The 16,533-nt window shown below is 45.5% G+C and overlaps 1 protein-coding gene across 1 annotated transcript in view; it reads left to right on the top strand.

Annotated features, from left to right (window-relative positions):
- The window catches only part of Bicdl1 (BICD family like cargo adaptor 1), a 98,132-nt gene that overhangs the window by 64,415 nt on the left and 17,184 nt on the right, over window positions 1–16,533 (top strand). Inside the window, 3 exon segments of the mRNA XM_052755141.1 lie at window positions 9,011–9,065; window positions 9,068–9,126; window positions 11,872–12,018. Coding sequence (XP_052611101.1) covers window positions 9,011–9,065; window positions 9,068–9,126; window positions 11,872–12,018 — 261 coding nt within the window.

The following is a 16,533-nucleotide window of genomic DNA, read 5'->3' as shown; positions in this document are numbered from 1 at the left end:
CATTGATTGCAGTCGTTTGTTTTGGGGGGTGTGTGTGTGTGTGTGTGTGTGTGTGTGTGTGTGTGTGTGTGTGTGTTCTGAGTTGTACTTTCTATGTTTCAATAATTATAGCTTCATTTTTTTTTCTTTCCGCAGTCTCTTGGTGGTGCTTCCTCTCTTCAGTTTGAAATACTGCTTCCAGGATCCTATTAGTGTTGGTCTGTTGGTTTGAGTTCTTTTAGCCTGTTTGGATCATGGAAAGTTTTTCCTTCTCCTCTGACTATGGTACATAGTGCTGGGTACTAGTCTGAGTTGGCAGGCGGTCTTTTCGAATCTAAAGCAGCAGGCTCTTGTGGCTTTTAAAGCTTCCATTTAGAAATCGGGCATTATTCTGATGGGGTTTCCTTTGTGTATGACTTGTAGTTTCAGTACTCTGTTCTGTATGTTGAGTGGTTGAACTATGATGTGTGGAGTTTCTTTTCTAGCCTTGTCTGTTTGGTCTTTCATGTGCTTCGTGTATCTGTATGGATGTGTTTTTCCTTAGCTTGGGGACATTTTCTTCCATGATCTTGTTGAAGATCTGGTCCATGCCATTAACCTAGGATTCTTCTCCTCCATATATGCCTAAGATTTGGTCTTTTCGTGATATCCCACAGTTCTTTCATGTTCCTTTAAATTTTTTCCTATTCTCTGCTTGTGTGGGCTAATTCCTCTAGTCTGTCTTCAAATCCCAGTATTCTATCTTCTACTTGATCCATTCTGCTTCCCACTGAGTTATATAGTGGGGCTAATATTTCATTTCACTTTGAGTTCTCAGTATTTCTCTCTCTTTACTGAACTCCGTTTTCAAATCCTGAATTGTCTTCATCATTTCATTCAGCTGTATATTTGGATTTTCTTGGACATCACTCAGGTATTTATTGTTATCTTCTTGAGGTCCAGTGAGGTGTTCCTGTCTCTTTAAACTCCCTGAATTCTTCCATAAGTTTATGATTATTTTCATTTCTATATTCTGGGTTCATCTGGGTGGTTCTCATTTGAGAATATTTTTGCAGGACTAGTGAGTGTGATAGGAAGCATGCTGTCTTGGCCTTTTGCATTGTTTTTATTTTTGTGCTATGACCTGGGCATGTGGACCTCTTCCTTTGGTGTGTCTCTGATACTAGACTGCCTTGGATTAGGCCAGTGCAGGAGCTCTGTGACTGGAACTAGGCCAGGTAAAGCTGCTATGTGAGCTGCTTGATTAGACCTGAGCCAGGCAAACTGTGGGCTGGAGCTAGACCTTGGGAGGTGGAAGTAGCAGCAGCAGTGGATGGGTGTGGGGAAGAGGGGTTCACCAGGCAAAGCCAGTTCAGGTCAGGAACTGGGCCTGTGTGTATGGAGATGGTAGGGTCCATGTGGGATACTATTTTTTGTGTTTTCTGATAACAAACAAAGTGGTGTGATTACCTCATGGTTTTGACTTTCATGTACCTAGTATAACTAGTGATGTGACCATTTTTTTCATATGTTTATTTGACATTTCTGTGCCCTCTGTTGAGAATTGTATTATTTGCCATTTTTAAAATCAGACTGTTTATGCTGACTTGTTGGCGTTCCTTATCTATTCTAGAAATTTAATCTCTTCTCAGATGAGTAGTTTGCAGAAATTTCTTCCATTCTGTATATTGTCTCTCCACTCTTGATTGTTGCCTTTGATGTATGAAAGCTTTGGTTTGGTTGATATGATCCCATCTTTTATTTTTTGCTTTTATTGCCTGTGCTTCAAAGATCATATTTTTAAAAATCTTTGCAGACTAAGAACTTGAATTTCAGCTCTGAAATTTTACATTTAAACCTCTGGTCAGTTTGAGTTGACTTTTTATGTATGGGAAATAAGGATCTAGTTTCTATGTTCTGTATACAGCTGTCCAGTTTTCTAGCTCTTTTCTCCAGTGTACATTGTTTTTGTCTTTGTTAAAAACCTGGGTTCTGTATTCTTTTCTCTTTGGCCCATATGACTTTTAAGCTAGTACCATGCCTTCTGTTTTTTGTTTAACCTTTAAAGGTCTTTTTTTTTTAATTAAGAAAATTTTTTTATTCATTTTACATACCAATCAAAGATACCCCTCTTCCCTCCTCCTGCCCCTCCAGCCTCCCCCCCCAACCCACCCACCCCCAGTCCCTCCTACAAGAAGGTAAGGCCTCCCATGGGGAGTCAGCAGAGCCTGGTACATTCAGTAGAGGTAGGTCAAAGCCCCTCCCCCTGCCTCAAGGCTGTGCAAGGTGTCCCATCATAGGTAGTGGGCTCCAAAAAGCGTGTTCATGCACCAGGGATGGATTCTGATCGTACTGCCAGGGGCCCCTTAAGTAGATCAAGCTACACAACTGTCTTACTTATGCAGAGGGCCTAGTCCAGTCCCATGGAGACTCCACAGCTGTTGATCTAAAGTTCAAGAGTTCCCACTAGTTTGGTTTGGTTGTCTCTGTATGTTTCCCCATCATGATCCTGATGCACTTGCTCATAGAATCCCTCTTCTTTCTCTTCAACTGGACTCCCGGAACTCGGCCTGATGTTTGGCTGTGGATCTCTGCTTCTACTTTCATCAGTTACTGGAGAAAGGCTCATGTTTGTCCTTCTGAGTCTGGGTTACCTCACTCAGGATGATATTTTCTAGTTCCATCCATTTGCCTGCAAATTTCATGCTGTCATTGTTTTTCTCTGCTGAGTAGTACTCCATTGTGTATATTATCTCCAGCTTTGTAATCTGCCCCCCTGGGATTGCTATTTCTGTAAATCTTTTGTGGTGCAATACAAATTTAAGGAGTGTTTTTTTCTTTTTTTAAAGATGTATTTATTTTTATTTTATGTGCATTAGTGTTTTGTCTGTATATATTTCTGTAAAGGTGCCGGATCCCCTGGAATTGAAGTTGCAAATGTGGGTGCTGGGAATTGAACATAGGTCTCTGGAAGATCACCCAGTGCTCTTAACTGCTGAGTCATCTCTCCAGCCTCATGGTTTTGTTTTCTTTTTTCTATCTATGAAAAATGCCATGGTATTTTATTATTTTATTGGCATTACATTGAATCTGTAGATCACTTTTGAGTACTGTAGACATCTTAACAATACTCTTCCAACACACCCATGAACATGGGATGTCTTTTCTCGTGTGTGTGTGTGTGTGTGTGTGTGTGTGTGTGTGTGTACACGCACACATGTGTATCCTCTTTAGTTTCTTCTATCAGTATTTTGTAATTTTCATTTTAGAGATCATTTACTTGGTTCCTTAAGTTTATTCTTGGTATTTTGTTTCATTCTGTTGTGAGTGGGGTTGTTTTCTTAATTTCTTTCTCAGCAATCTCATTAGTGTTATATTAAAAACTGTTAATTTTTGCATATTGATTTTGTATCCTACAATTTTACTGAATTTAATAGTTCCAACAGTATTTTGGTGAAGTCTTTAGGTTTTTCTGTATATAGGGGCTGGAGAGATGGCTCAGCAGTTAAGAGCACTGACTGCTCTTACTGACTGCTCTTCCAGAGGACCCGGGTTCAATTCCCAGCACCCACATGGCAGCTTACAACTGTCTGTAACTCCAGTTCCAGGGGACCCTCACACAGACATACATGCAGGCAAAACACCAATGCACATAAAACAAAAATAAATTATTTTTAAAAAAATCTGTATATAAAACATTAATAAATTGACCTCTTTTCCTATTTGATGCATATTGTTTTTCTCGTCTTGTTACTTTGTCTAGTATATCTAATATTTTAAGAGTGGTGAAAGTTCTGATCTTAAAGAACACAAGACAACTCATAAAAGAAAGCATTTAATTTGGGGCTCACAGTTCCAGAGTGTTAGAGTTCATGGCAGGGAGCATGGTGGCAGGCAAGCAGGCAGACAGACAGACAGACAGGGCACTGAAGAAGTAGCTGAGAGCTTATGTCTGATCCACATGCACAAGGCAGAGAGAGAAGATCTGGGCCTGGTGAGGACTCTTGAACCCTACCCCTGATGACACATCTCCCCCAATGAGGCCACACCTCATAATCCTTCCCAAACAGTTCCAACAACTGGGGACTGAACATTCAAATATATGAACCTATGAAGGCCATTTTCATTCAAAGCACCACAATGTATGACAAGGTCCTATAACATACATGGTGTTCTGAGTACCTGGGGTTTTTTGTTTGTTTGTTTTGTTTTGTTTAAAAGGTGGTCAGCAGGTTGTGGTGGCAAACATCTTTAGTCCCAGTACTCAGAAGGCAGAGGTGGGTGTATTTCTCCTAGTTTGAGGCCAGTCTGGTCTACATAGTTAGTTTCATACCAGCTAGGAACACATAGCAAGCCCTGTCTAAAAATATAAAACAAAACTAAATAAATAAAAAGACAGCTGATCTTTGGAAGGGTCTATTCCTACTGCTTGGTGTCCTGAATTAGAGATAGGGAATAGATGTCCCTTCAGAACTGCCCTTTTTGTGATACAGATAAAAGAAAAATATATTCATAATTTGGGTTTCACTTTTTTTTTTTTTTTTTGAGACAAGTTCTCACCATGTAGTCCAGTCTGGCTTCAAACTGTAATTCTCCTGTTTCAGCCCCTTGAGTGCTGGGATCACAGGCATGCATCACCATGCCCAGTTGAATATGTTTATAATTTAGAAAAGAAACACAGATTAAATGACTCATTTAAGTTATGGACATGGTACGGAAGGAAAGAAAAGTGGATCCTGGCTGTTCACTTTTTACTTTCTCCATGTTACCTTCTGTTGTCTTGGAGCCAGAGTGGTTCTCTTTAGAGAACCTGCTGTTACCTGGCTCAGGGATGTTACAGCTCACTCAGCCAAGGCTTTTGTGCTACTTCTGGATACTTTATCAGAACGTTTGGAACACTAGAGAGGCGTATTTGTGTGTGCGCACACAGTAGGCTATTATGTATGTGCAGAGATTGCTAATGTTCATTGTTTTACTCAGTTCCAAGGGTTGAACTAGATTCTGTCTCTGAAAAAGATGAAAATAGGGAGGCTAGATTGTTCAGCAGGTTAAGGTACTTGCCACTAAGCCTTACAAACTAAGTTTCTTCCCTGGAAACCTACATGGTGAGGAGAGCACTGACTCCTACAGGCTGTCCTCTGACCTCCACATGCATACCACGTGGATCAAAGACCTCAACATAAAACCAGACCCACTGAACTCGATAGAAGAAATGGTGGGAAATCCCTTGAACACATTGACGCAGGAGACAATTTCCTGAGCAGAACACCAATAGCACAGACACTAAGATAGACAATAAATGGGACCTCATGAAACTGAAAAGCTACTGTAAGGTTATGGATGACATCAGTAAGACAAAAAACAGCAGTTCACTGACTGGGAAAAGAATGTGGTGGTATTATGTTCCCCAAAATATTGTGCACCCCTAATAAGCTTATCTGGGGTCAGAGACAGAACAGCCACTAGATACAAAGGCTAGAAAATGGTGGCACTCACACCTTTAATCCTGGCATTCCAGAGGCAGAAATCCATGTGTTCAAGGATACAGCCAAGCATGGTGACTCACGCCTTTAATCCCAGAAAACGAGCCTTTAATCCCAGGGAGTGAGGCAGAAAGCAGAAAGGTATATAAGGCATGAGAACCAGAAACTAGAAGCATTTGGCTGGTTAAGCATTTGGCTGGTTAAACTTTCAGGCTTATGAGCAGCAGTTCAGCTGAGATTCATTCCAGATGAGGACACAGAGTTTTCCAGTCTGAGGAGACAGGACCAGCCGAGGAACTGGCGAGGTGAGGTAGCTGTGGCTTGTTCTCTCTCTCTGATCTTCCAGTGTTCACCCCAATACCTGGCCTCAGGTTTGATCTTATGAGTAAGACCATTTAAGATTCATGCTACACTACCAAACCTACATCCGACAGAGAACTAATTTCCAAAATCTATAAAGAACTCAAGAAATTAGGAATCACAAAAACCAAATAATCCAATTAAAAATGTGGTACAGATCTAAACAGGGAATTCTCAGCAGAGGAATCACAAATAGCCAAGAAATACTCAAAGAAATGTTCTACACCCTTAGCTATCAGGAAAGTGCAAATCAAAACAACCCTGAGATTCCATCTTACACCTGACTGAATGGCTAAAATCAAAAACACAAGTGAAGGCTCATGCTGGTGAAGATGTGGAGCAAGGGGAACACTCCTCTACTATGGTGGGAGTGCCAACTTGTACAGCCACTTTGGAAATCAATATGGTGGTTCCTCAGAAAATTGTGAGTTGATCTACCTCAAGACCCAGCTATACCCACTCTTGGGCATATACCCAAAGAATGCACCATCCTACCACAAGGATACCTGCTTAACCATGTTCATGGCAGCTTTATTTGTAATAGCCAGGAACTGGAAACAACCTAGATGTCCCTCAACCGAATAATGGATAAAGAAAATGTGGTACATTTACACAGTGGAGTATTACTCAGCTGTTAAAAACAATGAGATCTTGAAATTTGTAAGTAAATGGATGGAACTAGAAAAAAAAAATCATCCTGAGTGAGGTAACCCAGATCCAGAAAGACAAACATTGTATGTACTCACTTACAAGTGCATATTAGCTGTAAAGTAAAGGACAGTCATGCTACAATCCACAGACCCAGAGAAGCTAAGTAACATGGAGGGCTCAAGGGCGGGGGGGGGGGGGGGGGGGGGGGGGGGGGAACACACACACTTGGATCTCCCTGAGAAGGGAAAATAGAATAAATTGGTGAGTTAACAGGGGTGGGTGGGGATACAGGGTACAGGAGGGATCAGGTAGGGGGGATGGAGGGGGAGAGTACTGGAAGAGACAACAGGAAAAGGGCATTTGGGGGTGAGGTAGAAACTCACAGGAGTCTACAAGGGTTGTCCCTAGCTAAGACTCCTAGCAATAACGGATATGATATGGAGCCTGAACTGGCCATCTCCTGTAACCAGGCAAGACTTCCAGTGGAGGGATTGGGATCCCAACCCAGTCATATAACCTTTGACCTACAATTTGTCCTCCCTAGAAGATGTGCTAGGGTAAAGGTAGTGCAGAAATTGGGGGGAGTGACCAGCCAATGACTGGTCCAGCCTGAGTCCCATGCTACAAGAGGGAACCCACCCCTGACACTATCTGGAGCACCAGGACCCAGAGGCTGGATAGCCCAGAGACCTAGGACAGAAGCAAACACAGCTGGCAGAAAAAAGAAAATTCAATGATGCCTAACTCTATTTTGCTATATTCATAGATTGGTGTCTATCACAATTGTTATCAGGCTTCATCCAGCAACTGATGGAAACAGATGAAGAGACCCATGGCCAAACACTGGGCGGAGCTCAGGGAATCCTGCAGGAAGTGGGGAGAAAGGATTGTAGGAGCCAGAGAGATCAAGGAAACCCACAGAATCAACTCACCTGGGCTCCTAGAGGCTCACAGAGACTGAACTGACAACCAGCTAGCCTACATGGGACTCACCTAGGTCCTCTGTGTATATATTACAGTTGCATAGCTTGGACTTCTTGTGGAACTCCTAACAATGAGAGAAGGGGCTGTCTTTTGGGACCCTGTTCCTTATACTGGGCTCCCTTGTCCAGCCTTAATATGAGGGGGAGGGGCCTAGTCTCTCGGCAACTTGATATGCCATGTTTGGTGGATATCCATGGGAGGCCTGCCCCTTTCTAAATAGAAACAGAGGAGTGGGTGGAGTGGGGGGCAGGGCTGGGAGGAGAAGGGGGAGGGGAAACTGCAGTCGGTATGTAAAACAGTAATAAAATCATTAAAAAGAAATAGGTTAAGATTAATATGTAGCTCTCTATAGTGAGGCAATATATGTTGAATTTGTGGAACTAAAAACAATAACAAAGATAAACAACTGATTACATACTTCTTGAAGATGAACTGTTGATGACAGACCCATTATGGAGAGTGCCTCACTGAACAGCTAGCTAGACATCTCAATGGTACCACCATAGCATGTTCTCTGAAAAGAATTCTTAACCATTTCAGGGTATAGTGATCTCTCCCAAGAAACCATAAGTCCTCCTCAGCTCCAGAAAGATCCCAGAGGTGGTCTTGCTTTGCCTTGTAGCTCTCCTCTCCACAGGGCAGCATGTTGTGCTCTCGTGGGTAGCATCAGGCCCTCACAAGAGGACTGGAGTTTATGCACAACCAAGTAGACTTTGTTTCAGACGACCTTTTGTAATACTAGAAAACAAACAAATAGGGTAGGGAAGAGGACTTCAGCCCCAAGCAGTACCCAGAGAATTACGAATGGTAAGACTATCCAAAACCATAACATACATGACAGAGAATTCTAAATAGCATTCATGTTAAAGAGAAGTGATATAAAAAGAGACCAAGATAAATAATGTCTTTAACCAGAGCTGAGGACATGGAAGAGAGAAATAAAGGAATTCCTAAAGTGACTGGGCGTGGTAGCCCATACCTATAATCCTAGCACTTGGGAACTGAGGCAGATTTAACCCAGCTGGCTTATATAGTGAGACTTGCCTCACAGCAAAAAAAAACCCTACTGCAGAAGGTAGCACAGCCATCTTATTGTTGTGAAATATCGAGACTCCTTTTCTTTTATTTATTCATTTACTTATTTATTTGATTTTGTAGGGTAGGGGTTCAAGACATGGTTCTTCTGTGTGCTTTTGATGCCTGTCCTGGATCTTGTTCTGTAGTCCAGGCTGGCCTCGAACTCACAGAGATCCGCCTGCCTCTGCCTCCTGAGTGCTGGGATCAAAGGCGTGTGCCACCACTGTCCGGCCGAGACTTTCTAGATATTTGCTGATCTTCTATGTGCACAATGATACTGATGTTAACTAGCATTTGAGGACCTACTTTTTCCTGGACCTGTTTTCTCTGGTCAGTAAAGTAGCCTCAGACCTAGGCAGTCCTTTATGATGAAAGTGGAAACCAAAACTCATCCAAAAGTCCTGTGGAACAGATGTGCAGAGGCGCTTGAGAATCACAGCACACTTGCTTTGCGTACTCCCTTTGACCCACTCTGAAAAACACCTTCTCTCTTACAGGCATCCGAAGTTGAGAGACAGCTCTCCATGCAGGTCCATGCACTCAGAGAAGACTTTCGGAGAAAAATTCATCCACCAACCAGCACATCATCCGGCTGGAAAGCCTTCAGGCCGAGGTGAGGCTCCAGTGTGGCCACACTTGAAGCTGTGCACTGAGTCTTTAGAAAAAGAGTCTCTGAGCTTGGGAATAAACCCCTGCTCTCTATAAAAAGTACTGGAGCATCTAAGAGACATTTCTGTGATAACTTAAGTGGAGAACACTTGTCCTGGCTCCTGTGGGTAGCCTGTTGTCTAGAAAAATAAAGAGGTTGAAAGTTACAGCCGAGGGAGTTGAAATCATGAATAATCTTGACAAGAAACAGCCTTGCTAGCCCCACACACAAACTGGGGAAGGACATTGTCCCCGTCTTTCCTCTTAATCTAGCTCAGTACAGCACCATGTTTCAGCATCACACAAAGCAGTCTCATTAACTCACCGAAAAGCCCCACAGAATAGAACAGAAGCTTGCATTTTATAGCAGAGGATAACAGCAGGTGCTGTTGAGGAGTCAGTAATGAGGGTACTGAGTATGATACCTGAAGCGTGGTGGTGGTGTAGGTGGTGTAGCATATGCGAGGCCAGATTGTGGCAGCAAGGGGCTGTGCCCCTGGCTAGAGCAGAGGAAGAAGAACGTAGTGCTTGGGGACTGTACTGCAGGCAGCATGGGTGCTGCAGACAGCAGGAGTCATCCCGCAGAAGGGGCTCTTCCCGGGGCAGATTCCCATCCATCCCACTCTCAGGACCTTCATCCCCTTGGCTAATGAGACTTTGAGAAACAATGAAGAGCCTGACAGAAGGAGCCCACCCCACCCCCCTCTGTGGTTAAGGGATCAGCCATTGTGACCGATCCAGAGAAAGCTTCCCTGCATCGTAAGGGACCTAAGGATGTTTTTCCTAAAGTCTGTCAATGTCTTCTCTTTTCTGCCTCCAATCCCCTTCTTTCCTCCTTTCCCTTGGAATTCCCCACCGCTGTTGAGCAGCAGGTTCTTGAAGTAAGTAGAGATCGCTCCAGTGGGGTTTTGGCATGCCTGTCTGTGACCATCTGTGTGCATGACTTGCCATTCTACCGCCCCTGCCAGGCGCCCACTCCTTCAAGTTGCCTGCCTTCCTCTTTGCTCCACCTCTTCACTTCCTCTGGCCCCCCAGGAACAAGTTTCCCAGGAACGTTTACCACCAGATTTGCTCACAAGTTTTAGGGTATGTAGGGGTTGGGTGAGGAAGTTGGCAGCCTAATACCAAAACCCTGCCTTCATCTAGTGGCACCGCTGATTGAAAGGCTAAGCTGTGAAATCTTTCATTTTAAATAAGGAACTTCATGAAACCGTGAAGTGTTTCTTGAGGGCCAGTTACGTATCCGAATCATGTTACCTCATTACTTTACTGGAAACCTGGGAAACAAAGATGATCCATGGGAAGGAGAATTGAAAGGTCAGAGGGCACTTAAGTAAAAATGAACTAGAGTGAAAACTCCCTTTGCGTGGGTAAGTCTGCTTCAGTGAGAGGAACAGCGGGCCATTCACCAAGGCTTGCCTCTTTTGGTCTCCTACCCAGGTGCACACTCGAGAGACAGTCTGTCTTTGTTTGGACAGACACCCGACCTCTCTGGACAAAGGCCATATACCCCGCTTCCCCAGGACAGCATCCTATCTGATGGATGGATGGCCAGGAAGGATTTGTGCCCTGAGCAAAACTCTAATGCAGAGTGGGGGGCAGCCAAGAGGCAGAGGGAAAGGGAGAGCCCAGGGACCTAGAACAGTTAAACACTTACTTAATTCTCCCCTAGAAAAGTGCTGAGCTCGGTCCCCAGAGCTTACTCAAGGAAGAGCCTTAAGGCATTCTCCAGACTAGACCACAGAGAAGGGGAACACCTTGACCATGCCAGGAAAGTATTTCCAAGCATGCAGGTGGATGAGACATAAGTGTGACAGGGACCTCATAGATGGGAGGAGCAGGGTCGGGAAGGATCTTAGGACTTCTGGAGTCCTTCCCTCCCCTACAGCCAGTTCTATTTGGAAAAGTTTTCTGGAGCCCCTGGACCTGGGAGTGTCCTGGGTAAGGCATTTCTAGCCTTGAGGAGCAGTGATTGAGCTTCCTCCTTGCAAACATGGAAACCAGAGAAGACTGGGCATCTCTTTCCTTGGCTTTCTCCCTGCCACTGAAGAGAGCAGACAGACCTTACAGAGAAATGCATGTGTCTTGACATTGACTTCAATGTGCAAAAAAAATGAGCCTTTTCCAGAAGGGAGATCTCTCTTCTCTTTACAGATTACTTGTTCAAATTACCCATGAGGCCGTTGTCTCATTCTTTTCCAGGGCCTGGGCTGATATAGACACTCCACCTTCTATACCCTGCTGGCTTCTTGTTAGCCAGGGCTCTGGGTCTGAGCTGGGACGCTGACCCCAGGGGAATCAGCAGTAGGAAGAGGGAAGCAGTGAGTCTGCTGGCGAAACACAGCAGCTCTTAGGGAACTTCCTGGAGTAGGCATATCAGATCCTGCTCTGCCCGAGTAGGGCTGAGGGCAGGCAGGGTGGGGCCTTCTCTGACTTATCTCTGGAATTTACAGAGCACTAGCTAGCCTTCCTCTGCCTGGCAGCCCACATGCTGGCTTCCCCTGGGCTAACTCCTACCCCTTCCCAGGCACCTTTCTGAAGGGGAGGGACTTTCCCTTCAGCCCAGGATTACACAGCTCTGTTCTCCAAGTCATGTCTCTGGGCACAGTACCCAGAGACACATACCTTCATATCTGGGGCCAGTCCCTCCTCCTACGCTCACCCAGATAGAACTCCATCCACACCATCCTGTGGCTCTCCCTCTTTTCAGATCAAGATGCTGTCGGATCGGAAGCGGGAGCTAGAGCATCGGCTCAGCGCCACCTTAGAGGAGAACGACCTGCTTCAAGGGACCGTGGAGGAGCTGCAGGACCGGGTGCTGATCCTAGAAAGGCAGGGCCACGACAAAGACCTGCAGGTACAGGGCAGAGATGCTGTTCCGTAGAGCTGGGGCCAACCGGGAGTGCTTAGTCAAAAAGGAAAGACTGTGAGGCCAGCACCACTGCTGGTATCCAAGGAGGTGGCTCTGAGATCTCCACAGGGGTCTTGTAATTCCCTAGGGGGGTTCCACCATGCCTGTAGCTGGGTAAGTACATTGTGGTCCTCAGGTCATCCCTTCCATGTGTTCTGAGCCACCACTGGTCCCTCGAGCAGCGTCACATAGTCCTTTCTAGGCTGTCAGTGGCCGGAGCACTCAGTCTCCTTCTGACCTCCCTAGCATTTGTGAAATCCGCTAGAAGATTTCAAAGGGAGCCCGTGGATCTCTGTTCTCAGCTCCCAGTGCTCTCTGCTGCTGCTGCTGCTGCTGCTGTTGCCCAGCAGAGGGATTTAGTTGGCTGACACAGAGCAGAAACCAGGAACCTTCCCACAGAACCCAGCAAGACATTCTCAGCTTCTGCCTATTGCCAGGAAAGGCACAGGCCAACCCCTTTGTGAACCTAATTGGTCTTTTTTAACCTCCCTGAGGGAAACTGCTTCTTAATCATGTTTGTTCTTGTTTGGGAACTGCCACCAGGCCTCAGATGAAAATCCAAGCTTAGACTTGACAAGAAATAACCTCCAAAACAGAAAAATAATCTCCTAGTCTCCCCAGAAATAGAGGGTAGCATCTGTTCCCAGGGTGCTTTGCTGGGCTGGTCCTACAGAGTAGGAGAGCATTATTTCCCCTATGCATGGTGAGGAGGGTACAGTGAGTTGTTTTGTGTCACTTGTGGGAAAGTGGCTGGGCAGGTAATACTTGAATGCCAGGTAAGTCCCTACCCAAAGACCAGGCCACAGAGGCCCCACTGGGTTCCAGGGAAGCTGTTTAGAAGTTCTGATGTGAGATGACATTTTAACTGAAGCTGAACATGGTGGTACATGCCTATGATCCTAGCACTTAGGAGGCTGACTCAGGAGAAATGTGAGTTCAGAGTTAATCTGGGATGTATAGCGAGTTGCAGGCCAGCCTAGGCTGTATAGACACTGTCTCAAACAATAAAAGGAAGCACCTTCTGAGTCTGGAGTCTCTAAGAACACCTGTCACTGCCTCTGTAACTCAGCTGTACCCAAGCAGTTGGCCTCTCTGAGGGATGTTTAGTAGTTGTTTTTCCCCACTCTGATTTTCGTTCTTTCAACTAATGACTTTCCGTGTAGTAGGGCCTCGACAAATGCTGAATAGAAGATGGGACTGGGTGGGTGGGGCTTGGCCAGCAAGCATAGACCCTGGTTTCTATCCCCAGCACCACAGAAATGGAAGAGTTTGGGGGGGGTGGGCGGCAGGGGGGGGGAGAACATGGTTCTGGTTCTAAAGCCTCACAGCAGGTTTTGGAATGCAGAGGAATTTGCCCATTTTCAAGGTTAATGATGACGAACACCAGTGTTGGAGGTCACTTTCTAGTGATTGGAGAGCTTTCACAGGCTTCTCTGAAGCCTACAGAAAACAAATCGTTTATCCAGAGTCATGTTCCAAGCCCTGATAGAGTGGAAACTAGAAACCTCCCCATCGACCCCGGTACAGCTGGTTCTCCTGTTGCTCATCTACCCTTGCCAGTCCCCTTTGGGTCCGCGGGGAAGCACTCCTCTGCTAACTGAGATAGGACACAGAGGAAAAGGGAGAGAAGCACAAAGCCCGGAAAGAGCCCAAAGAAACTTTGAGCCCAGCATGAAATGCAAATGAAAATTAGTTCCACTCCCTGAACCTGGAAACGGAGGGAAAGAACCAGACCCAGTGTGGACCTCCAAGTGCTCCCCGGTGTGGGTGGCCTGTGTGTACTGCTGCATCAGGAACCCGAGGTCATGCCTGCTGATTGGCATGCAAGAGGAAGAGAGGTGTCTTACACACATACAGGGCCCCCAGCAAGTCAGAACATCCCCACCCTTTTTGGGGATCATATTTATTCTCACCTTTCCTACATGTGTAACTTCTGTTTATGTAAAAATCTCCTTAAGTCACCACTAGTTACTAGTGTCCTCCAGGAAGTCCTGTCACCAAAGTGGCCTCAATTGACAGAGGGAAAATAAAAAATCCAGCTGACCTAGGTAGCACTTGAACAGTCCTAACCCGGATTTGTAAGATGTTGAGTCAGTGGCCTTGGAATGTGTTTAATCCCTTGATTTGTAATCCTCAGATAAGGTTGAGTAGGAGGCTGAGCAGTAAAGGCAAAGTCTCCATCAGCAGGGGAGCCCTTTTGATCTGTTCCACTGTGTGACTGAAGTCCTGCTGTCAAAGACCTTTTTATACGTTTATTGTGTGTGTGTGTGTGTGTGTGTGTGTGTGTGTGTGTGTGTGTGTGTGTGTGGTGTCGTGTAGATGCACACGCCACAGTGTACATGTGGAGGTCAGAGAAGAATTTTTCTCAATCACTTCTTACTTTCCAACACATGGATCTTGAGGGTCAGACACAGGTCCCCAGACTTAGTGACAAGAGGCTTTGTCTACTGGGCAGTCTCTCCCATCCCAAAACAGATTTTTAAGCCACAGATCAAATTCAGCTATGTTTTTTTTTTATTTCTTTGTTTTTGTTTTAAGACCTTAGAATAGGGGTTAAAACTCACACTGTGTACTCACTTCATACCAAGCGTTTTGTTAAACTGTTTTGTTTTGATTTTGTTTGAGACAGGCTTTCACTTTGGCTCTGGCTGACTCAGAACTTGATAGGTAGACCAGGTAGACCAGGGCTGGCCTTGGGTTTGCATCAGTCCTCCTGTCTCCCCGTCAAGTGCTGGAATTACAGGTAGATGTGCCGGTCTGCTTTACTAAACTGCGGGAAAGACTTTGCTTTAATACCCAGTAAAGAAGTCAGTTGTCCTTCTAGGGGGCTCTTAGCCCTGTACAGAAATGCATAGGGCCTGACCCTGGCAAGTGGGTAGGTCCATCAGCAGAGTGCAGACCCCCATCACTGTGGCTAACCCATGAAGCAGATGCCCTGGGGTCTAGACTTGGCTCTGGCCCTGCATGTGCAATTAAGCAACTCCTGTGCCATCACACACCATCTTAGCCCCCTCAGTGTCAAGAGAGGAGAATGTCCCCTTTAGTGCTGTGAACTTAACCACTGTACTAATAAAAGCATTTCATGTCATTCCTTTTCATACATAGAAATACACTGTCATCTTTCTTCCTTTTTTTTTTTTTGTTTTTCAAGACAGGGTTTCTCTCTGAAACAGTCCTAGCCAGTCCTGGAACTCGATCTGTAGACCAGGCTGGCCTCGAACTCACAGAGATCCACCTGCCTCTGCCTCCCAAGGCATGCACCACCACAGCTAGGCTCACTCTCATCTTTCTTATAAAAAAGTGTTATTTTTTTTTTTTTCTGATTTTTTGAGACAGTTTCTCTGTAGCCCTGGCTGTCCTGGAATTTGCTCTGTAGACTAGGGTGGCCTTGAATTCAGAGATCTGCCTCTTTCCTCCTGAGTGCTGTGATTAAAGGCATGTGCAGCCACGCTCATCTAGATACTATTTCTCATTTTACAGAATTCCTATAATTACCGGGCTCTTCCATGGTTTTGATTGGGTTTTTCTGCACATCTGTCCAGGTGGTGAATCAGTCACTGACCAGAGAATGAGGCACCTCCTGGCCTTTTGTTCCCTTGCTGTTACAATTAATTAAACACTCTGGAGTGTGTGTGAGTAATTGAACTAATTGTGTCCAGTTCATGAGAACTTGTACTGAACTGTGGGAACTTCTCCTCCTGAGATGTATGTGGAGTTGCCTAGAGAATAATTGTAAAGCATTTTGCCACTTAACGTGCTGAATGCTTCCTAGGAATGTCTATTTCCTGTAACCCTGGTTTGTGTCATTTTATTTTATTCTTTCCTTCCAAGTTTTCCTAAAACTGGGGCTCGAGGAGTGTTCCCACTGTCCCAGCAGGTGTTGCTGATCCAGGGACTAGGCAGAGCGACTTGCCGGTTCTTGTCCTGTCAGCAGCCGGGCTCTAGCCCTTCCTAGTTAGGGCTCTTCCAGGCCACTAGCCAGCCACTTCCTGGCAGTGATGGCTTGAAGGTGAGGCTCCAGGCCCCAAGAGGATTGGCTAAAGTCCGTGTGAAGCACTGGCTCCCCTAACGAGAGCCAGAGCTCTGAGTGGCCGCCATCCATGCCATAGCCTCTGCCTCTGCAGGAGGCACAGTGGCTCCGGGAGGTCTAGGGAAAGCAGCACAGCCCACTCTGCAGTGGCCTTGGGCATTCAGGACCACAGCACCCAGCACTGAGCTTCGTTCCCAGCCTGACCCTCGCTGTGTCCGTCCAATGGCAGTCTGAATGCAGGAAATACGTGTGCACACCACACTCCCACACCCAGCTGTTCCCTCTTTTTTATGAAACAACGACGGCTCCAGATAGACCACTTTATTTAAAAAAAAATTAAACCCCAGGAAGTTCTTCACCCACACTAACCTAAGTGTGTGTGTGTGTGTGTGTGTGTGTGTGTGTGTTTACAAGCACACACATATATGCAT

This window comes from Peromyscus californicus, unplaced genomic scaffold, assembly GCF_007827085.1.
Source record: "Peromyscus californicus insignis strain IS unplaced genomic scaffold, ASM782708v3 Scaffold_2__1_contigs__length_46816999, whole genome shotgun sequence".
NCBI lineage: Eukaryota > Metazoa > Chordata > Mammalia > Rodentia > Cricetidae > Peromyscus > Peromyscus californicus.
This window is presented reverse-complemented; position numbering and strand designations above follow the sequence as displayed.